Source organism: Diabrotica undecimpunctata, chromosome 6 (assembly GCF_040954645.1).
Source record: "Diabrotica undecimpunctata isolate CICGRU chromosome 6, icDiaUnde3, whole genome shotgun sequence".
NCBI classification, from domain to species: domain Eukaryota; kingdom Metazoa; phylum Arthropoda; class Insecta; order Coleoptera; family Chrysomelidae; genus Diabrotica; species Diabrotica undecimpunctata.
Genome location: NC_092808.1, coordinates 42,377,621 through 42,403,162, shown reverse-complemented (window position 1 = coordinate 42,403,162; position 25,542 = coordinate 42,377,621). Strand labels below are relative to the sequence as shown.

Genomic DNA, 25,542 nt, shown 5'->3' with positions numbered 1-25,542 from the left:
AGCAACCGAAAGCTCAACACCCGTATATGGACCGTTTTGGGCAAAACACCTGCAGAAAAAGGGCAGGTATGGGTCCTCTCAATGGACAAAGAGTCCTTTGAGGAACTCAACAAACTTCAAATGTGTCCTTACTTTGGCATCGGAAGAATTAAATTCCGTGTCAAGGATGATGGGTACATTAAGAAGGTTGCAGAGGCCGGACCATCGGGGTTGCAAGGCGTAACTGCCGCAACCTCGGCAGTCAAGGCTAAGCAAAAAAGAAAAGAAGTAAAACCTTCAGAGGGGCAAAGCTCTAAAGCAGCGCCAAAGAAGGTTAACACTTCGACCAAACACAAGGCTCGCCCTAAGGATGATAAGTCGAGGGAAGGAGCTAAAGAAGGAATAATCCCGAAAGAAGTCCGTACCGACTTGCAGGGGAGTGCTACAAACCCGCCCAGAAGGCTAGAAGCCACTGAACGGGTGGCCGCTCCCATGGAAGGGGTAGAGGACACGGGAAAACCCGAAAGTTAGCCTTCAGTTTAGAGGAAGGCAGAGTAAAGGTCCTGCAGGTCAACCTTCATCATGCTAAAGCTGCGTCGGCGGTTTTGTGCAGAAGGTTTGACATGGAAGGCCTGGACTTGGCCCTACTGCAGGAACCATGGCTCCACGGAGGGAAGATTGCAGGCTTGAAGCCGCAACAAGGTAAGTTACTATACGATGCGAAAGGAGAGACACCTCGAGCATGCATTGTATATGGTAACGAAGTAAACTGTACACTGATTCCGGATCTTTGCTCCGGAGACTTTGTTACAGGTATTTTAACCGCTTCCACCGAGGAAGGTAGTAAAAGATGGTTGGTCTGTTCTGCCTACTTGGCTGGAGAGAAGGTCTTCCGCCCAGGCATAGTAGAGGACGTTATAACCTACAGCCGAAGGGAGAACCTTCATCTAATACTGGGATGTGATGCCAATGCCCACCATCTGGCATGGGGGAGTACGAACATCAACAGTCGAGGTGAGTCTTTACTACAGTTCATCTTAAGCATGGGTTTAGAAATAGCCAATATAGGAAATAAACCTACCTTCGTTACGGCCACGCGCAAAGAAGTCTTAGATGTAACACTTTGCAGTGAAAAAACGTACGATACTATAAAGAATTGGCATGTGTCAGAGGAACCTTCATGTTCCGACCATAGGCACATTCGATTTGATTTAATTACTTCGACTCGAATGGTGGCAAGGTTCAGGAACCCGAGAGAGACGGATTGGGAAGGCTATAGAGGCTCACTCGAGAAGTCTCTTGAGGGAGTAATCGGCACCATAAAAGATACGGACGATCTCGAACTGACAGTCGAAACGGTGAGGGGAGCTGTTCTGGCCGCTTACCAGGAGAATTGTCCAGAGAGAGAAAAGAAAGGAAAGAAAAACACACCCTGGTGGAATGAACACTTACAAAAGCTTAGGGCAGATGTAAGAAGGCTATTCAATAAAGCCAAATTCAACCAGGACTGGGCCATTTATAGAGAAAAACTGACGCAATATAATAAGGAGATCCGAAAAGCCAAAAGAGACTCGTGGCGAAAGTTCTGCGAGGAAGTCGAACAGGCTCCCGCATGTTCCAGAATCCACAAGGTCCTGGCTAAGGATGGTATTGTGAATCAGGTCGGCCTCTTGAAGAAAGAGGACGAAACGTATGTAGAAACCCTGGAGGAAAGCTTAATAATGCTCACCAAGGTACATTTTCCCAGCTCATCCATTGACAATAATCCTTCGGTAGAGGTAGCTCATCCCAGAAGGCCTACTAAGGCGGACTGGAAATTAGCTACCGACATCACGAGACCGGAAAAAGTCAGGTGGGCCATCAATAAATTCCAGCCATACAAATCACCTGGAATGGACGGGATTTATCCAGCCTTGCTACAGAAGGGACAGGATGTGATCATCCCGCATCTAACAAAGATCTTCAAAGCTAGTTTGGCATGGAGATATATTCCAACCGCATGGCGAAGGGTGAAAGTCACATATATCCCCAAGGTTGGTAGGGTAATGGACCAGACCCCCAAGTCATACAGACCAATAAGTCTATCCTCTTTCCTAGCAAAAACGCTGGAAAGATTGATAGACAGGTATATTAGGGACGACGTGCTGATGGAGAATCCACTTAGCGATCGCCAATATGCATACCAGCCAGGAAAGTCAACTGACTTGGCGCTGGATGATCTTAACAGACTGCTCTCAAAGTCGCTAGATGACAAGGAGATAGCGGTGGCGACGTTTCTGGACGTGGAGGGAGCGTTTAATAACGTCTCCTTCGAGTCTGTAACGGACGCGCTTAAAAGAAGAGGAGTTCCTGCCTTCATATGCGAGTGGACAAAGGCGACCTTAACAAACAGGATCATTGTGTCCTCGTTAGGTGAAGCCACTATTGAAGCGAAGGCAGGAAGCGGCTGCCCACAAGGAGGAGTTTTATCCCCATTACTGTGGGCTACGCTTATGGACGACCTACTTAATACACTGACCAGGGAGGGTTTTTACTGTCTGGGTTATGCGGACGATTTGGTAATTGTAGTCCGAGGACGCTTTACCAAAATAATTTCGGAGAGACTTCAAGTCGCTCTGAGGATTGTGGACAGCTGGTGTGAGGAAGAAGGCCTGAAGGTTAACCCTAAAAAAACATCTGTTGTTCCCTTCACCAGAAAAAGAGCACTGCAAGGCTTACAGCCACTAGTGCTCAAGGGAGTAGAAATCCCATTCACAAGTCAGGCCAAGTACTTAGGTGTAATATTCGACCAGAGGCTGACATGGAATGCACACATTCAGAAAGTCACACAGAAGGCCACTATGGCCCTGAACACATGTAGACGAATGTGTGGTAAGAATTGGGGGTTAAATCCTAAAATGAACCTCTGGTTGTACACAAGGGTTATAAGGCCCATGATAACTTATGGTTCAGTGGCGTGGTGGAACAAAACGCAACAGTCCGGGGCGATTCGATTGCTCAGTAGCACACAAAGGCTTGCATGCTTGAGTGTTACCGGAGCCATGAGAACAGCCCCAACGGACGCGCTAGAAGTTCTGCTAAACCTACCACCTCTGTATATATACATACAGAGTGAAGCCAGATCAACAGTACATCGGTTGATCCAAGGCCAAGCTCCAATAAGTATGATGCAGGGAGCTGATAACTTAAGGCTATACCAGGACATAAAGGCAGACCCCGTTCTAGGAATGCCTGTAGACCGAATGGTTACGAGGTATAGTTTTAACAAAAATTTTCAAATTATAATACCAAAAAGAGAGGACTGGGAAACTGGTCCGCCGCTAACAGCAAACTCAATATGGTATACGGACGGCTCCAAAACGGATACAGGTACGGGGGCTGGAATATATGGCATAAAACCAAGGACGGAAGTCCGGGTATGTCTAGGAACATACGCGACCGTATTTCAAGCCGAATTAGCTGCTATACACAGGTGCGCTATGGAACTAATCGGCCGAAATGTAGATAACGACTCCATCGTTATCTATTCGGATAGTCAAGCGGCTCTAAAGGCTCTCAGTTCGGTACAGGTCGATTCATGGCTGGTATGGAACTGTTTGGATGTCCTCTCTCAGGTGGGAAGTCAAAACAGGTTGACACTTGCCTGGGTGCCGGGACATAAGGGTCATCGTGGCAACGAGAAGGCCGATGAATTGGCCCGAGAAGGCGCATCTACGCCACTGGTTGGTCCGGAACCCTTCTTTGGAATCGCAAATACGATAAAAAGGGCAGCCATACACAAATGGGTGCAACAGAAGTCTCTTGAGTGGTGGAACAACTCACCAGGACAGAGGCAGGCCAAACAGTTCATCAAAGGACATTCGGCTAAATTTACAGCAGACTTACTTTCGCACAGGCGTAGGACTGTCAGAATGATAGTGGGTCTGCTCACTGGGCACTGTAGACTCAATAGACACCTGAGTCTCATAGGCCTGACAGAAGAGGACACCTGTCGTTTCTGTCTGGAAGAAGAGGAAACCGCTCTACACGTTCTGTGCCATTGCGAAGGTCTCGCACGAATGCGGTTTCTAGAACTCGGAGAGGAAAAACCGGAAGCACCAGGCTACATGAAAAGGCCACTATCAAGGCTGTTGAGTCTCATTAAGAGGACCAAGCTAGATGAAGTGCTTTAAAATAAGGGGGAAACACAATAGATCTGCAAAGGTCGCAGTGTATCAGGCTCTATTGGCCGCCCCATTTTCTACATTCTACATTCTACAAGACTCCACTGAAGGTTGCTAGTCTTGAGACAAAGTGTCTACGAGGACTTGTTGCTAGCAACTCAGACCAGATTTTTAAATAAATTTTTTATTATTTTTGCGTTTTCGGTGTTGAAGTTCGAAATCTTCGCTTATACGGCTTAGCCGTTCGCTGTTGGTAATCATTTCGACTTTATTCGCTGATAATATAAGTGTATCATCTGCGTATCGCAGGTTACTCATTTTTCTGCCTCTTATAGTGATCTCTCCATTCCACTCATCTAGTACTTTTCTCATTATATATTCAGGATATATCTTGTATAATAACATTGATACTATGTAGCCTATTTTTTGTTTAAAATGCATCTGAATGCATTCCGTGTATTTTAACTTTAGTTGATCCTTCTTACAGTTTGACAATAGTAAGAACACTTTAGAAAAACAAAGGAGAAATACCTCCTGAACTACTGGATAACAAAGCTTGGCAGCACGATTAAAGAAGGCTTGTGTACGATAAAAACCTGACTTTATTTAAACCAGACAATTTTTTTACTTTTAATTATGTATTTTTCTAAAAACAAAAATTATGAAACAACAAAGCCCGAAATAATTTATACATATAATTAAACTAGGGGGTCTGTTTAAGACCAGAAGATAGCCGCTATGCTTATTTACAGTTTGATGAATACTCAAGAAGTAAACGTTTCTGTAATCTATCAACAAAATGCAACTAAAAACAGACAGAAGCTTTTGTCAAAACTAAATTTTATGCTATAACTTCATCAACAAAGAAGAAAACCATGGCACCAAACACAACTGTCTTTATCAAGAAGTATAAATGACAGTCTTTCCACGCTCTTACATTTAGTACTTAATTGCAGAAGACCACCTCTCAGAATTTCCTTAAAAATATGGCTATTTATCTACAAGATCTAGACCAAGTGAGTCAACTGTCAAATTGGTTTAAAGGTTAAACCAATAATTTTTTTATTCATAATTTTTTTCAAAACGATTTCAGGGTTGGAAATTGAAATGGTCAAAACAGACGTAAAATTCTTATTACAATTAATTGTGGATTAATCCATTATCAAACGATATATCACGGAAGTAGTTGATTTATTAGATAAATTTCATGCACGTAGAAGTCCCAAATATGTCTGTAATTGATGCAGTCATTGTCATCTAATTTATTATATATAAACTTAATATGAAGAACTCTGCCAAACACGAAATAAACTATTGGTTAAATTAAACTACTAAATGAAGATAATAAACTACTAGTACTTACCACTTGACTAAAAGTGTATAAACTTACCTGAAAAAAAAAAATAGTTAACTTGGTACGTATTTAAATACAACACAGGTAAAAACAGGTAAAAGTTTTTACATATTGATACATAAATAAATCATTAAAAAGTATTAAACAAGCTCAGATTTGGATACAATTTTCTTTTAGTTAAACGAAGAACACAATTGGCATGGGTCGCTTTCGGTAAACTAGCATATATCTTCAAAGCCACACCCATTTCTATAAATTTAAAATTTGCATAAAATATAAATTATAACAGTTTGTGTCTACGGGTTGGAGACCGTAGACCTTACCAGGAAATCTCATAAAAACTAGAAGCAACACAAACGGCAATGTAGTGAAACATGCTTGGAAAAAATTAAGAGACAAGGTTACAAACACCTTAGAACGAACATTTGGTATCGTGAAAGAAATAACAAAAATCTAATGGACCAGTAGCTCTAAGCTGATTACATAGAGAGATATGATGATAATAGGTGGACACGAAGAATCCTCGAACAAAGACCAAGGGGGACGACAAGAAGAATGAGAAGACCGCAAAAGAGATGGATAGATAAGAGTCGTAGCAGGCTAACATTCAATTAGGTTCAGGCAAGATAGAGCAAGATAGTAGCAATTGAAAGAGTGCCACATTTAGGAATGGATGAAAAATGATTGACTAAAACAGAATCGAGATTAATTCTGTATCGTATATATTAAAAATAAATAAAATAATCTTTGATTAAAAACTGGACATCATCCAATCCACAGCATTACGCATAGTTTTCGGAGCTTACAGAACCACGCCAATTAGCAGCCTTCAAGTCCTAGCAGGAGAACCGCCATTAACTCTCAGAAGACAATATTTTTCAATATGTTGTGCTACTAAATATCTCAGTGCAAAGGAAAACCCGTTTATAACAAGCCTAATAAGGAGCAACCCTCCAAATCTGTACTCAAATTATTGCCCTAGAAACTTACCTTTCAATGAGCGAATAAATCGATTTGAATTCGATATACATCAATTGAGAGCCACTTCTACAAACAGATGCCAGTCTCCTCCCTGGAAAGTTCAAATACCAAAAGTAGATTTTACCTTACTTAACTATCATATTTTTATGGGTACCATCCCATGTTGGGATAAAGGGAAATAAAGCAGCTGATAAAGCAGCAACAGAAACTATCAATAACATGACAATTCCTATTATGCAAAACATACCAATTTCAGACCAAAAAACATTAATAAAAACTTACATTAACAAAACCTGGCAAGTAAAATGGAACCAAACAGAAGCAAAATTAAAAATTATCAAACCAGATGTTACTTCTGCTTTACTACCGCTCCCAGCTAAAAGACATGACCAAGTAGTTATTAACAGACTGCGGCTTGGTCATACAAAATTTACACATGGACACATCATCTCCAAGGACCCTCAGCCGATTTGCCACACCTGGCAAATACCATTTTCAGTGCAACATATAATGATAGACTGTCCAGTGTACTCAACAGCAAGATCGACAGCAAAAATAAAACACAATTTGAAAGAATCTCTCAAAGAAGACATCAGTAATACAATAAATTTTATCAAAAATTGTAAACTGTATAACAAACTGTAACATAACATAAAATGTTTGTATTTTCCAAAACTGTTAAAATTTAATAATATACTAAGTGTAACTTTTCTAAAATAAAGATATACCACCCCGCTAATAACCCTTGGGGTTGATGCGGTAAAAAAAATCTTTGATTAAGCTTGACACGTTACCTGCCGAAACAGTGTTTAAATAACTTCCCATTTGACGGAACGAGGTCTTAAAGATCTCGTCACAAAACGTCTTATTTAGCGATTAAAAACGAATTAAAATCAATACGTTGACCAATAGAAACAGTTTTGAACGATCGGGTGATCGGATGGAGGGACTAAGCTTAAGAATGTAAATACTATAATATACACATAGTATTTCTTAGACAGTCAAAGTTAGCGGACCTACAATGTTTACGAGTAGAACAAAAAAAAATTGCAAAATGCTTTGGCCAAACATAGTGACTGAGAATCAGATTTTGATTCGGATGATTCATTATGTGACAAACCTTATGAACCTCAGACTCTGATTATAGCGACGTTGACAGTGAAGTAAAAAGTGTAAAAAGCAAACTAAGATCTAGGTATGTATCTCAAATCATAGATGAAAATACGATGTGCAGATATTCAAGAATGAAAGCTTTTAAACTTACTTTTAAACGGGAAATACATGCAATATTTTCTACAGATTTATCCTTGTATAGGTTGAAGGATTCACTAAATAATATTGTATTTCTAAAGTTATGCCAAGGGAGAGATTTTTGTTATTATTAAATTCTTTGCATTTTGTTAATGACGAGCATGATTTGGGACAAGATAAATGTAAAATAATCAAATGGCAGGATAAAAGACCTGTTTTAATGTTGTCATCCAATGAACAATATGATAATGTGTTAATGGAGACTGGAAAAATTCGCTATAATCAAGCTGTTCTAAAACTATCATGTATTATAGACTACATATGGCAAAACGGTAATAAATAACAGGTAACAAAAATTAAACGTGTATAAAACTTCGTAATAATTAATTTTTCAGTAATCAAATGGGATCATACTATACGGTATTAAGAAAAACAAAAAATGGTATAGAAAAGTGAATTTTCTTTGTTTATTGATACTTGTGTAGTTAATGCGAGGATACTTCTTCTTCTTCCTATGCCGTCCCCATTAACGGAGGTTGGCGACCACATTTTTAAAGGCTTCTCTATCTTTTACAACGTGGAATAATTCGTCTACAGTCATGTTTGTCCAGTCTCGAATATTTCGCAGCCATGACTTCCTCTTTCTACCTATTTCCTTTTTGCCATCGACTCTACCCTGCATGATGACCTGCAGAAGACTATATTTATTATTTCTTAGTATCTGTCCAAGGTATGCAGTCTTGCGTACTTTTATCGTTCTCAACAATTTATAGCGAGGATACTATATAACAAAAAACACAATAGTAATAAAAAGTCCATGTTTGATTTTCGAGATGCATTGTTCCCAGATTTATCTCAGATGTCACTTATTGAATAACCACTACGGCCAAGAACACCAAACCATATAGACACGCTTGTAAAAAGTGGCCCCGAAAATAAAAAGAGTAAAGAGAAGAAAAAATATTAAGAAAGACGTTTAAGAGCAAGGATGCAGATAAAAAAGTAGCAAAAAGTAATTACATTTTGTGAGGAATGTAAAGGAAAACCGGCCTACTGCCTAATGTGTTTCAACAATGTTCACGAACAAAAATATGGACAGCGTATAATTCATGAATTTCACTTTTTTAACAAATGTTTGTACTTTTGAGTTTTATTTCGATAACAACCTTATAACATTTTCATAGAACTTAATTATTAATTCTTTATTGCTATCTAGTAACTATAAAAAAAGAATATTGTTTGACAGTTTTACAATGATTCTGTATAAAAAATGTTCAGAATTTATTTATTACAACAAAACAATTTTCAAAAATACGTTAAAATCTCTTTGGGAGGAATATATGCCTCGAATCGCCGGATGAGAAAGATTCTGATGGGGTCTGTTAGACCTCGGTCCGCCATATTTGAAGTCAGTTTGTCTTCTTCTTCTTCTTATGCCGTCCCCATTAACAGAGGTTGGCGACCATATTTTTATAAGCTTCTGTCTTTTGCAACGCGGAATAATTCGTCTACAGTCATGTTTGTCCAGTCTCGAATTTCGCAGCCATGACTTCCTCTTTCTACCTATTCTATCATTCTTATAATGACGAATTTTACATTCTTCACATTAAAATTAAAGGACTTAAGCTATGGCTATTAAAATCTATTGAAATTATCAATCTGATAGACAATTACTCGTATAATAAATTTTTGAAGTTCTGAAAACAAAAGATTTTAGTGTTTTGTTTTTATATTAAATAAATTTCCATCAAGTAAAGGTCGAATCCATCACTTACATATATATTTTCTTTTCAACAACTATGTTATCTGAACCTAATAAACTAAATTGTACGTTTTTTGTTTACTCTAACATTTTATTAAACAAATTATTTAAGTTTATTTTAGAAATACACTGTATTTTTATAAAGTTATTTTGTGATAATTCTGAACAAACTCTCTGCATAACAGCCCACATGTCATTCTCAATGTTAAATAGAGTGAGTTATATAATGTACCTATTGAATAAATTGCAGACATGCGATTTCCAATAGGGTAAGCCTCAGAAATATCCCATATCAGACCACAAAGTCGTCTCGAGCCATTTGACTTCCTGCCACCAGCAACTGCATGCTCTGCCAACGACAGGCCTTTTCCTTCAATGGAAAACCGGCCACTGCTATTTCGGTGATTTCCACAGACGTCCTTTTCATAATTCAAGAAGGAAATTTGATTTGGATCTTGCTTTTAAAAGAAGTAGTTATATTCTAAACACAACTTTTTATATTGCGATATATTTAATAAAGCTTATAAAATTATTCCGAAGATCGAAGATACAAATTAAAGGGTTGATAGTTAACAGACTAACAAACTTTATAATAAACTATATACTTTATTGAAATCAAAGCAATTCTTTTTGTAATAATATTTTTTGTTGAAAATTTTATAGCCAATTTATTTTTTCTCTTATCGAAGGAGACAATTTTGTTGACTTTCTACTTAAAATTTTTCGATCCTGATGTTTGGTTGGTATATTACCCATTACGTAATATTTTTTCTTTTAAAACTAGTTTTCTACGTTTAGCTCAAGTTGTGGTATGTTAGTAATACACAGTATACGATACATTTATCACATAATATAATACCTTATATAAAGTCGACTTTACACTACATAATTTATCATATGATTTGTCATATGATTTGGTCATGAAGTCAAATTCCCATGTTTACACTGTGTGACTTGTCATATATGATTTTGTTATAAGCACTGTCATGCGGCTCGTCATAGCTTGTCACAGGAGAATAGAACGGTACCTATTCCGCATGATAAAATCATATGATTTGCTGTAATAATACCGGTAACACCAACATATTCAAATATCGCGAATTATTTTTATGTCAATTCGCTGAATTCCCTTACCGAGAGACAATATCCGAGAGACAACATCCTTTATTTATTTATTTTTTGTTTGTTGCATTGTCTGATATATGCTATATAATTATGCTATATAATATATATATATATATATATATATATATATATATATATATATATATATATATATATATATATATATATATATATATATATATATATATATATATACATATATATATATTAGTATTGTGTTTTAGTGTTTTATAGTTATCTTAGTCATAATTTTAGTTTAGTATTTTTATTAATTATTTTTAATTTGGTATACTATCAACACTAAATTTGATATATCCCATCCACTATTTCTTCGTAAGAGCCACCTGCGAGCCGAAAGACATCTGATCCTTTCATCTTACTATTAGCTGTAGGCAGTTGTCGCCGGCATATTATTATTAAAACTCCGCAAGCCAATGTAGACAAAGATTTATTTTCCATTATAATAGTCTTAAAATCTAATAGCTTTTACCAATACTATGGCTAATATCTCTATATAAACAAAAAGAAAAATCAATAAAACCTAATTGTCACTCATATCATAAGTCATAACTTATCATTCAGTGTAAATACAGTTTTTTAAAACATTATAGAAACGAGGAATCATAAAAAATCTCATATGATGTTGTCATATGATAAAATCATGTATTGTAAAGTCGACTAACATCTGAAAATAGCTTTAAGTGTAAAAAATTCTATTTGATAATTATTTAGTAGCAAAAATATGAATTTGGAGTTTTTACCAAAGCTGTCTTTATCCTCTACTTATTTATGTGCCTTATCCTTTAAGAACATTGGCGATTAACATGACCCATTTTACTCTATCTGCAGCAGTTCTGAAGAGTTCTATTGCAGTTTTTCACTCCACTGTTTTAAATTTTTTAACAAGCATGAGCTTTGTCTCCCCGATTCTCTTTTTCCTTCCACTTTCCCTTGTACAGCCAATGCATATAAATGTTGTTTTATTGTTTTTTTTTTCACATGCATATAAATAAGTCTTCTTCTTAAAGTTCCGACTCCTATCGGAGGTTGGATATCAAAACGGCTATGGTCACTTTGTTGGCTGCTGCTCTGAAAAGTTGTAGTGAACTACAGTTAAACCATTCTCTAAGGTTCCTTAGCCAGGAAATGCGTCTTCTTCCTATGCTTCTTCTTCCTTGGAGCCTTCCTTGCATAATAATTCTCAGCAGCTCATATTTTTCTCCTCTGGTTATGTGACTCAAATACTCTAGTTTTTTTTTTATGCTGTTCATAATTTCTAACTCCTTATTTAGACGTCGTAGTACCTCAGCATTGATAATCCTTTGAACCCACTGAATTTTTTATATTCTTCTGTAACACCACATTTCGAACGCTTCTATTTTTCTTATGTGTTGTTTCTTCAATGTCCAAGCTTCCATTCCGTATAGCAAGATAGAAAATATGTAACATCTTAGAGCCCTCAATCTGAGATGCTACTGAAGGTCTCTGTTGGTAAGCATTGTCTTCATTTTCACAAATGCTTGCCTTGCAGTTTCAATTCGGACTTTGATTTCTCTGCTTTGGTCATTTTTGTCATCAACCCAGGTTCCCAGGTAGATATTTGTATGTCTCTACTTTTTCTATTTGGGTTTGCTCTATCATTAATTTTTCATTTCCATGTTGCGTTTTTGAGACAATCATAAATTTAGTTTTTCTCTTATTTATTTTTAGTCCGTATCTAATGCAATAATCGTTAATTCTATTTACCAATTCTTGTAGCGATTCCAGGGTGTCTGCCATTATAACGGTGTCATCAGCGAATCTTATGTTATTTACTATTCTTCCGTTTACAGAGATTCCATCACCCAGATCCGCTATCTCTTCCTGGAATATGGCTTCACTGTACACGTTAAACAGTAATGGTGACAGAACACAGCCCTGTCTTACTCCTCTCTTTATATCTATATTTTCGGACTTTTGTTCTTCTATCTATAAATAAGTCAGAATATATCTAATATATAAGTTAGTTACCTTAGATAAATTCAGTGATTTTTCACATATTTTAACACTCTATTTTACTTTGTGACCTTTGACTGTAGCTTCAAAAGGTTGTTTATACAATTGTAGAACTCAGAAAAGGAGACCGTCATTTTTTTCTACGGTAACCGGTCGCATATATTACAACATCTTACACATATACACATTCTTCATCGCTTATTCATCATATTACATACATACACATTGTAGTATATTGACGTCCAAGCAAACCACCCACTTTGTTTATTCTCGCACTTGACAATAAAACGAAAAATATAGTATAGCACACGGTCCTGCAATGAAAATAATCGACACTGCACAATAATTTAAATGATTACTACATTTAAATGGGAATAAGCCACAATTAAAGGTTAAAGTAAGTTTATTGACATTTTAATTTCCACTTCGGAAATCGTTCTCAAAATTCAAACATTAGTAAACTAAACAAATTTTGTTTCTTTTTACTTGGTGAAAAATTCTTCCAATTTAATTTTGTCTGACTCATTTATGTTGACAAGTCAGATATACATTATACATTTTAAAAAAGACAACTTTAAAATAATATTGCCAATATTGTTGAGTTTGACCTTCGCGTAGGTAAATGATAAATTTGTAACTAGATTTTATTATTCCATATAAATCAACGTTACGGCAGGTACTCCTTGCCTTTGTCAAGATTCTAAAATGTACAAGAGTGAAAACAAAATGTTATTGTTAAACATAGAAAAACTTACCAGCACGTTCAGCGAGACTAACATTAATGAATGAACAGGGAGTAAAAATTTAAATCTGATATCTCCCTGCTTACTCTTATTAATATATAATTATGTTTATATGGGTGTATCTTTGGAGTTGTTGTCAAGAAAAGCAAAGTGGAGATATGTTACAACTTAAAGAGTTTTTTTATGGTGTTATATTTATTATTTAAATCAGATTGAAAATATATTTTATTTAGGTTCTTCGTACCTTTTTTGTCATTTCTTGCGTTAGTGGTTCTTTTTATTTCTATTGATTCGTATATCTCCCTGTTCTTTTTTTGTTTTACTAGGTTTATAAAATTTTGATCCTTTTGAAGTCTTTACGCTCTAATTTTCATGTTTTGTGAGCACAGTGGTATTGTTTTTGTCGTATTTGTGGGAACGAATTCGGGATTAAAGCAGTTGACTAGGTTGCCCAATATAAACACATGCACAGTAAGTTTTGATATCTCATAAACAACAAGTAATTTTTAGATTTTTGGAGTTCTTGTTTTTGGTTGAATAATATATTTATTTACAAGATGGTTTCCTTTAAGAGCCACTGTTATGTTACGTTTGGCTAGTTGTTCGGATAAACAGTTAATATATGAAAGAGTTGTATTATAAGTGGTATTGCTACTGTTGATTTAATCGTTATTGGTATTATTGTAAAATTGATTGTCTTGATTTGAAAACCGTTTTTATTAGATATTCGTAGATATTGACTTTCTTTATTGCAGTTAGTCTGTATTATCCTGACGGGTAGCTCTGATAGAGTTAGTAAACTGCAGGTTTAATTTAAATAAAAATATATTCGCAATAAATAAATAACAAAATAAAATTAAATACTAGCAAATATGTACAATAAAAAATTAAAATATCAATCCTGACGATGACGATATCTATGGTAGCATGACCCTCTGCTTATACTTAAAACTGCGAAAACAAATAGAATTAATACCATAACAATTAAAACAAAATATAAATATCCGCACACGCTTAAGAGAAGGAATGGTCAGAGTTAGAGGTGAACGGGTCCATCAACACTCGATCCGGCAAGGAGCGGGAAGTGACTAATCAACGTATGCATCTTAGATCAACATTCTAAGACTGGTTTGGAGCTGCCACTAGATCAACAGTCTAGCGCAAGCGGTTGGAATTAGATCAACATTTTAGGACCAGTGAAGTTATTCTCAGATCAACACTCTGATAGAACTCCCAGTTCGGTTGGCTTTTGGTCAACACAAAAAGGTCAGATGAAGTTCTATTATCTGCTGTCTATCTGTCTGTCTCATCATCATCATAGTCATTAATATCTTGTCAGATATGTTGTGGTTTATCATTACGCTTCAGCAGCTCAGATAGCCTAATCATTGATACTTCTCCATTGGTCGCGGTCATTTTTTACATGCACTGCCTTGGCATACTGCTTGTTAAGAAGCTTTTTCGTGATGTCTGCACATCGCTGTGGAGATCTGCCGCATTGGTGTTGACTCTTAGGCCTTTCTTGGACCACCAACCGCTCCATTTTATGATAACTTCGATGAATATGACCAAAGAACTTTAAGACTCTAGAGTTATCAGTATTAGAGAGACGATGATTGGGTTTAATTTTATCTAGAACCGAGATGTTTCATGGAATTCAAAACAGTCGACTTCATGTCCACATTTCAAAAGCGTCTATGCGTTGTTTATCTGATTCTTTAACTGTCTATGTCTCACATGCATGGAAAAATATGGAAAAGACCAGAGCTGAAACGAGATGTTTCTTATTTGCCATAGTAATGTGATGATCACACTAGACCCCATTTATTTCAGTTATTCTGGTCTAATTTGGATTATATTATATGCCAAACCGGTATTTTTGCACCATTCGGCTAATGGTTGTCGTAATTCCTAACTGGCCTGCTGTTATGTGATTCCTATTTGGTTCTTATTCGGTTTTGTCCGGTCTCCTTAATCTTTAAAAAAAATCTCTTAGTTTATTTTAAATCTTCAGCAGCTCCTTTGACATTCCCTTTTCTACAGACACTACCTGTCATGACACCGGTTACTTATCCTGTGTCTCTAGTTGCCGGATGAAGTGGCATTCCTATTTTTGCTCGAGAGCCAATTTGAGGGCCTACACTTTATCTTGGGCGCCAATTTATTTTATTGTTCGGTTCAATTTCTATAGTAAACATTAGTTTTGGATGGAAGCTATTAAAATTATTTAAAATTTCGTTTATTTTATTTGTAGGGATAGTACTGACACAGTCATTATTATAGCGGTAGAAGAATGGTACAATAAAATCATCTATATGACTCATGACAGATTCCTCTAAATATTCCAGAACAAGCTGATCAATGAAACTAGAAATACTTGCACCCACTGCACATTTATCCATTGGTTGATATATTTTGTCTTTATATAGAAAATATGTTAAATTTATTGTTAACTGTACAGATGATTGGAATTCTTGAAATGGGATTTCAGTGTAATTTTTTATGTCATTCCACTTCTTTTTAATTATGATAGATGCAAGCACAGTACACTACCATCCCAATAATTGCCAGTTCTCTTATCAACATATAGTAGAGAGTATGGACTTCCATTAGAAATTCATTAACCATGTAAAAATAAGTTAATCGAAACACTTACCTACTGTTGTTTGCACTATGGAAAAAACATGTGTTTTTTTATTTATTTACAAACAACACGTTTGTAAATCAATAAAACATATAACTATAAAACTATGTTTTGGGAAATGCGATAATTAAATAAATAAATCAAATTTATTAATCCAAATAAAAAATAATATGCAATAATAATTTGCTAGTAATTTTGTCGCATGGGCAGATATCCCCAAACCATTCCCAGACATCCGTCTTCGATACTCCAGCGAGTTGTTATACAAAACGTGCCATTCGCTTTTCTTTGTTAACTCGATCGCCACCCTCCCTATTTTCCATCTCTCCAGCGATTTCTCCATAATCACTTCGTGTTACGTGAATGTTTCCCTTATGTGGTTTTTCTATAAGAAGGGTCAGACTTTGGGCTGCTGATTATCTAAATCTCCGATAAAAGGTATTGGCAGATACATAAATATCTCCATTAGGTACGCATTTTAAGCAGAGTATAAATTTAAATATTTCTCTTGGAGAATTTTATGTGTAGAGTTTTATTCCTTGATTATTTTTTGTGTAAAAACGTATTAGAAACTGATGACGTAGTCATTATATTTAGATTATATCAGAATAAATACTGTATATTTATTTTATTATACACAAGCGTTTTTCCATATCATTACAATAAAATTCGTATTATATGAACACATGCTAGTGATAGTTAAATTTTATGTAATGAAGTGGAAGAAAGTAGTTAAAAGAGCTCACTTTAAAAAAATTGAAACGATGGCCTACAATTCTATTGGTTTAACATAGGTATTAATACTAGAATAGAATTACTTATTTGGTTTTCAGATTAACATATTTAACATCACTGCAGTTTACGTAATCTTATTCAGGAAGATCCTTAACCTTTAACTATTTCGGCACGAACGTGTAACGTAAATGGTCCAACGCCGTCTGTCTTCTACTTTCTTACAGACTAGAAAATGGCAAAGAAATGAAAAGTAACTAAAATATTTTAACTATAATGATTACTAATAAACGTTTTTATAATAAGATATAAATAAAATTATTGGTAATAGCATAAATAAAAAAAATGATCTAAATGATGATCTGAGCTAAATGAATTATGTTGCAGAAAATAAAAAAATAGCCCTCTTGACAAAACGCAAAACTAAACTACTATACTTCAGAAAATGTTAAATTTGATATTGGTAATATATAAAAAAAAATAAGAAAACATCCGAGTCAAGTTAGAATTCATACTTATATCAAGCATATTCTAGCCTTGTCTAAAAGAAGAACAAAAAACTGTTCAAAAGTCAAATTATGCTGACTCATTAGGCCGATGTGACTTCTGTCACGAAAAAAGAATAGAAAGGCTCAATATAAATATAAACATTGAAGCAAAAGTGTATGTATTACCTTAGCATTTGTGTAGATTGTAAATGGTTTTTTTTTGTAAAAAATGTATCTTGTTTTTTATTTTACCAGTTCTAATACACAGTATGATAAAAACGTTTAGCAACGTAATGTTTTCCTTAGATATTTACGAATAGGTACGAATAAGGCTAATAGTCCAGGAAATGAAGCATTTCACCTCGCAATTTTTTCGTCCTGCGTAGATTGACTTGAAATTTTAACAGAAGGTAGGTAATACCCTAAGGATCAAAATCTATATCGAACCAAGGTGCGCCAAAGCCTTGGAGATAGTTGCCACCCCATCTCGGGGGTGAAAAATTTTTTTTACGTTTTAACTACAGGTTTCGATTAAAAAAGTGATTCTAAACAAAAAATGTTCTATACATTTTTTTTGTAAAACTGATATTTTTCAAGTTATTCGCGATTGAAAGTAACAACTTTTAGACGAAAAAATCGACGTTTTTAATCGATTTTTCGCGAATAACTCGAAAATGGTGCATTTTATCAAAAAAATTGTAGAAAACAAATTTGTAGCTTTTAAAAAGACAAATACAATTCATTTTTTAAAATGTTTTTGCGATATAATAGGAACCGAAATACGGCCTATCAATGTTCAGCGGTTTTCTTCAAATGCCAAATTTGAAGATTCAAAGTCAAATATCGGGAAAATGATGCATTTTTGGAAGAAAACTCATAGAACCTTTTTTAGGGACCATAAATAGACCTATCATAAAAAAAAGACTCTAGCTCAAAAATTGAGTGAATTATGATGAAAATAAGGTCAATACCTCATTTTTTTATGAAAAAAATCTATGAAAACAACCCCCTAACTACCCCCATAATTAAAATCGATCTTCACCCTTCTGAAATTCTCTTTGTACATGTATTGTTAATACGTCCAAGAAGTTTGACCCATTTAAAATGCTTAGTTTTAGAAAAAGTACAGCTTAAAGCGAGAAACAATTTACAATTTCATATTTTTTACCCTTCTTTTTTTAAATATTCCCGAAAATACTGAATATATGAAAAAAATAAAAATGTACTAAATTGTAGCTTTTTTAATGACTAAAATTTTCCTTTATTTAAATTTGTTGTATAATGAATATTTGGCGAGATATAGCCGTTTAAAGCATCGATTTACGATCAAACACCATCTTTTTCGAGCCCTTTAAACTCACCCCATTTAAAAACCAAGGGTTCCAAAAAGATTTAATTCACAGATCCTTGTAGCTCTTAAAACCTCTATAAAATCGTTTTCGAAGAAACACTCTATCGTTAAAAATGAAGGAAATACGTTAAAAAAACCAATTAATTTTTTTTCCGGAAAATAGAAGATATTTTAGATGCTGGCAGATACTGTGCAATAATGTTGTACGGAACTGTTAAAGACACGCAGCTTACCAAGTTAAAATAAAATAAAAGATTTGGAAGCTTTTCTCGAGCAGATGCGGTACGAACAGTTCATCAAAGCTACAATGAAAAACTGTGCGGTTAAGCTATCATCCCTTCTGCCCACTGTTGATGCCTTAGATGAGCATTCAAAAAGATGCTATTACCAAATTCAACAGTGGCTTGGCAATGAAAATATCAGAGCAACAGATTGGGGATGGTATTCCAAAGATGGTTTGTTATTACCCGTACGCATGAACAAACAACCTGCACCCGATGAACTTTTGAAAATTATTTTTTGCCAATGCAAAAAAGGATCCGGTATTTCACGTGGGTGCAGAAAAGTTGGTTTCTACTGTAACTCTACTTGTTCTGGGTGCTCAGGTGAAGGGTGCAATAATAGTCCACCAATCATTGAAGAAGATGAGGATGACATAGATCACGATGAAGATGTAATTGATGACGAATAAAATTAATATTATAATTGTTTTACCTATAAATGTAAATATTTTCAACTATTTATGTAAATGTATAAGAATATATGGTGCCTTTTTATGATGATAAATTTTTTTGTATTTAATTCTACTTTTTTTAATTTATATCTAATAAATTAGTTTATAAAAACTGCAATGTTGTAAAGGGTGATTTTCAAAAGTTGAAAAGTTGCAAAATTTTGGCAAAAAATTGTTTTCACCTATAGCACTCATAAAAATTGATTTTTAAGGGTTGAAAATTCATGAAATTGTATTTTAAAGTATAAAAAAATCACTATTTAACTAATCCAAACCAAATTTCACTCATCTTGAGATTTGTAATGTTATTTTACAATTTTTGAAAATTAGGGGTAGTTTTCACCCTTAAGAACAATCAGGGTTCATCGGCATGACATAAACAATAAAGCAGAGGGTGAGTTGAGCTTAAATCCAAATTTATATCCAAATCGATCCAAGGAGAAATCATTTTTTTAGAATTACAGTGAAACTTGGATAATTCGAATCTCAAGGGACCGTTAAAAAAATTCGAATTAACCAAAAATTCGAATTATCCAAAAATTCGAATTAAAAATATATCCACAAAAAACAAAGATGCCTACAAAAACATCTGCAAACGATAAAAATCAACAATAGTTGACCATTTTTATCGCTTGCAGATGTTTTCGTTACAATTTTTGCCTGAATTGTGTCAACCGAAAAAAATGGTCCAACAAAATTCGGCCAGAATAAAGGCAGATAAAAAATTCCCAGTGAGAACGCATCAGTAAAACAATAAAACATTTTGTCTCAAAAAATTTATTGAAAATAAGAATACATATTTGTTACAATTAATGAAAATAGACTAATTTTTTCCAAAGAAATCCAAAATTTTTAGCTGCTTTTTAGAATTTAACTTCTCGGTAATGACAAACGATTCTAAGATGTTCAATTAACTAAAAATAGAGTGACTTACATCATTTTTACTTTCAAAGTACCGTTTAAGTTGCGTAATATGGTGTGTTGCTTCGGCCGCACTCGGAACATGTATTTCTCCCGCCACTGATGATGCGTCGTCTTCATCACTCTCTTGTTTTTCATCATTGTCCTTAAGCACTTCAGCGATGATCTCTGTATCGGTTATTTCCCACATACTACAACATCTTCATCCACGTTGACAAAATCTTCATAAGAGATGGCAGGATCAGAAATGATGTCCCCCCAGCAGTCAACTGAAAGCAGCTCTTCTGTTAAATTGTCGTCTGTGTTCTCCTTCTTTTTTATAAAACCAGCTCTTTTGAAACAGTGTTTGATCGTTTCAGGTGTTACTTGGTCCCAAGCTTTCTTACACATTCGAGATGCTTGTAGAATGTCTAACTTTATTTTAAGGGTGTCGCAATCTTCCATCAATATGTTTTCAACCAAAAAACGTATGTAAAAATGTTTTATTACACCCTGGTCCATAGGCTGGAGAACTGAAGTCATGTTAGCAGGAAAAAAAATAACTTTTACATTTTCCATCAGTGGGATAGTGGTGTGTGCCGTACAATTGTCAATAAACAAAATAACTTTTCTTTTTTCTTTAATGAACTTTTTGTCTAATTTTTTCAGCCAGTTCTCGAAAAGATCACTAGTCATCCAAGCTCTTGCGCTGCTCACATATTCCACTGGTTTTGACTTGAAGTTCTTAAAACAACGCGGATAAGCCGACCAATCATCAGTAGAGGCAGTCTTTCCGATCTGTCCATGTTTGCACCATTTAGGAGAGTTACTCTTTCTTTACTTAGTTTTCCTCCGTGACATTTTTCGTTTTTAAATGCTAGCGTTTTGTCAGGAGTGCATTTAAAAAAGAGACCCGTCTCGTCAACATTAAAGATATCTCTTTCATCTATACCCTGAATCATCTCTTCCAAATTTTTTTTCCACTGGTTGGCTTCTTGCTGATTAACGGTCCCACTTTCTCCACAAATGGATTTGAAAGAAATTTTGTTGCGTTCTTTAAAGCCGTCGAGCCACCCTGTACTCGCCTTAAAATTATTTTTCCCCATTTCAATAGCAAATTGTTCAGCTTTGCTTCTTATAAGGGGACCACTCACGGGAATCTTCTTATCAATAGCTTGTTCGAACCATTTTAACACACAACTGTCTAAATTTGGATTTTCTGGCTCCCTTAACCTTTTTCGATCTTTACCGCACTTACTTTCACTGTTGAGAATTTTTTCTTTATTCTTCAAGTAGGTGGATAATGTGTTGGAGGAATTCCAAAGTCCCTGGCAATCTCAGATTTTTTCTTCGTCCTCTTTTCTACTTCTCTAATTGCCGCTATTTTTTCCGATAACGTTAAAGTTTTGTATGTTTTCGTATTACCATGCGACGACATCTTTACTCAATACGAAGTGACTTGACGTGATTTGCGGTGATTGCAATTGCAACGCCAACGCATCTCAACTGAAGGGGCGTGCCAGATGGGGTAGAATTTATGTGACAGGTACGGGTACAATGTACAATGGCCTTGAATGCCTTGAAACAAGTGGCACGTTAGAACAGAAAAGAATACTACCTCTTTTAGTGGAAATTTCCAGCTGAAATTGGCATTTTTAACTTGTAGAAAAGTTCGAATTATCCAAAATATAATTCGAATTATTCACGACTTTTTAACATTACTTATATAGGAAATGCTAGGGACCAGAATAAAAATTCGAATTAAAGAAGATTTCGAATTAACGAAGTTCGAATTAAGCAGGTTCTACTGTAGTAATTTTTTTACATTATTCTCTAACAAGGGTAGCTATTTAAGGGTTGAAATATGATGGAACTCTATTCAAAAGTATAAAATAATCATTATTTAACTAATTCAAACCAAATCTTACCCATATTCAGGTTTAATATGTTATTTTATCATTTTTGACAATTAGGGGTAGTTTTCACCCCTAAAACCCTTCAGCGCACTTCGGTTCGATATAGATTTTGATCCTTGGGCTATCACCTACCTTCTGTTAAAATTTCAACTCAATCCATGGAGGACGAAAAAATTGCGAGGTTTTAACTTTTTTCGAGCTTCATTTCCTGAACTATAAGGTTAAGAGCAGTGTTTTAATGCATGACACTATTTTTTAAAAGTCTTTACTACAAAATTATTTTTGTTTCTAAAGATATATTAAATGGGATTCTAATAGTATAAATTAATTTTTCCATCCTGTTTTAATACTTTCAATCACAATACCATCTCAATACTAAATTAAATCAATCAAATTGAAATTGAAATTCCAGTATTTCATTTCAATTTAATACTTCTATTTAAATTGACAGTATGTCATTCAAAATCCTTCTCACCACGTTCAGTCTAACTGTATTGTCACACAATTGCATTAATTGCGTCTGATGTTTATAATGAATGTCAGAATATTCGTCGGCGATCTGACAATACCTGCTATACGCGAAAACGTAGTTTTTACCAATTTTAAACTCGTTTTCCTTATAATTAATACAGTTTAAGGTTTTTATTATTATATAGATATTCTACATATTTTTAGTTTAATTTTTTAAAAATATTAAAAATAATGTCAGATAGCAGGTTTTGTCACAGATTTTGTTAGAGTTAGCAAATACTGCATGATACTTATATTTTTTATCATTAACTGTTAAATGGTGTTTACAAATGTTTATTGAATGATTTGTCAAACTTTTAACTATCTAGTTAGAAAAATAAAATTAAAATAGCGTTTAGGTACTCTTTCTATCTTGAACTTTTTAGAAGCTCGATGTGGGGTTTGTATTTCTTCCTTTTGGCCTTTTGGAGAATTTTCCTTTGTATATGAGAGAAGATCGTAAAACATGTGACATTCTTTTGATATGACACTCTTCAAATCTTGTTAGTGACGCCATTTTTTTGAGTGATTGTCAAACGATTGTTGTATAGCTTTGGGTAATCTATATTGGTTTCAATGTTTTTGGGTCTAACAGGAAGATGCTGAAATTCTTCGTTAAAATTTAGTTTAAATTGAATTATTCCTTCGGGATTATACCATAAAGCTTTAATGTCTACAAGAAAATTATTCCTACCAGGTTTGATTGTGGAGTACTGCTGCAGTTCTGATTTGGCATAATCTTTAAAAAAGTCGTGACTTAGTTGAATAACTTCATACGGCTCAGGTTTTATTCTAGCGTCTTTCGACGCTTTAATATAATCACTTGGTAACTGAATAACCCTATTTTTTAGAAAATTTTTTATTAAAAATCCTTGATAAAAGGTATACAATTTAAAAAACCCAATCGGGCTATATCACAAAACGTTTTCGGAATCCATATTCCAGCATCAGTGCACTAGGTATACATGTATTGAGCCACTAAATATGTGGGTAAAAATCCGATAAAAATTGTTTGTTTAAATTTAGTTTACATTATATGGTGGTAAATATTATCATGTTAAAGTTACCAGTGGATGTTACCAGTACGTATGTCGTACGTCGCCATGTTACCAAATATAGTTTGTTTGTATCTTTTCTAACATAGTGTGAAGGTTGTTATGGTAGACTCTCGAAAAATATTTTTAAGTTTCTGTTATCTCTTCAAAAGCATTTACTCTATAGATTTTGTGTTTTCTGTTTGTATTCGTTTGAGATTGTGATTCAGTAGTTCCGACTACACTGTTTTTCAACCAATTCTCTACTGTTAAACGTCTTAAACCAGTGGTACTAGTGGTTCTACAAACTTGCACTAAACTATTATCATTATGTAATATAGATTATTGTGTTTCCACGTTTGCCCTCTTCTGCCTCTGTCGTCTTTCTTGAAGGTGGTTGGAGACTAACACGTCCTGACGCGAACACTTTTATTTGGTCGCACGTTATATTCTTCCAAAACCCGGTAAATGTTTTGTCTCTAAAGTCTTCACTAAAAGTATTAAAAAACCTCTTTTTGGATTTTAAGCACATTTTTGAGGCACACCTTTCTCCTTTAACTCGAACTGGACAGGAAACATTTTGTTTGAAGATCTTATTTTTATTACGAGAAAACCCTAAATACACCTCTCCTTTCATTCTTAGTTTTTAGTTTCTTACTCTTTTCTACTGGGTCACCTTTATATTTTCTTTTTCGACCTTCAGTCATATCGCCCCACTCGGATTTTTCTGAATTAGAGGCCTGCTTCAAGAGCTACAACCTCTCTCTATAATACAAAATTAAGAATTCTGCGATGCTACGTCTTCTCTGTCCTTTTTTATGGTGTTGAATCGTGGACCTTGAACGAAAATAGTGCAGAAAACTTGACTTCTACTCAACTGGGCCACCTTTATGTTTTCTTTTTCGACCTTCAGTCATATCGCCCCACTCGGATTTTTCTGAATTAGAGGCCTTCTTCAAAAGCCACAACCTCTCTCTTGATACAAAATTAAGAATGCTGCGATGCTACGTCTTCTCTGTCCTTTGTTATGGTGTTGAATCGTGGACCTTGAACGAAGATATGTGTAGAAAACTGGAAGCATTTGAGATGTGGCTATATCGGAGAATGCTTAGGATCCCGTGGACTGACCGAGTCACAAATGAGGAGGTCCTCAGAAGAATGAATAAGAATCGAGAATGACTACCATCAAATCTCGAAAGTTACAGTTCTTCGGACATATTATGCAAAATGAATCCATATATACTCTCCTTCAAGCCATCCTGCAAGGAACAATATTTGGAAAACGAGGTCCAGGAAGAAAAAGAATATATTGGTTAAAGAACCTCAGAATCTGGTTCAATACAACATCTGCAGCATGTTCTTATCTCCAGCAGCTTTTCCGCGCTGCTGGAGATAAGATAAATATTGCCATGATGATCGCCAACATTCGTAACGGATAGGCACATCAAGAAGAAGAAGAAGAAACTGATGTGTCAACTACATTTCTGCTCTCTAAACTAGTACAAGGCTCTGCGATTTTTTGTGTTTTTAAAACAGAATTATCCTGTTGAATTATCAAATCACCGTCCTGATTGGAACTACATAGTTTATCACTTCGTTTATTATTGGTCACTATTACTATTGGAATATTTTCTATGTCTACATTGGTAAGTTTTCTTAAGTTTTGAGTATTCCCATTTTCACATATTTCATTATTACGGAGCCAAGAAATAACTTTTTCATTGACTTGTACCGTGGTTTAATTGGAAATAACATCAGTTACTTCTTCGTCTTGATTTTGTGTACAGATAGGTTTTGATAACACATTGCAGTTAGTCGGGGTAATATTTTGCGGTCCCTCACAAGACTCTGATAATGAGCCTTTGATAGCAGCGTTGTATA

At 34.9% G+C, this 25,542-nt stretch overlaps 1 protein-coding gene across 1 annotated transcript; it reads left to right on the top strand.

The window, feature by feature from the left end:
• The first annotated feature begins 602 nt into the window (after positions 1–602).
• Positions 603–15,692, top strand: LOC140444312 (uncharacterized). The gene is made up of 2 exons (XM_072536062.1): positions 603–1,669; positions 15,608–15,692. The coding sequence occupies exons 1-2, from the start codon at positions 603–605 to the stop codon at positions 15,690–15,692; spliced, it is 1,152 nt and encodes a 383-aa protein (XP_072392163.1).
• The last annotated feature ends 9,850 nt before the right edge of the window (positions 15,693–25,542 follow it).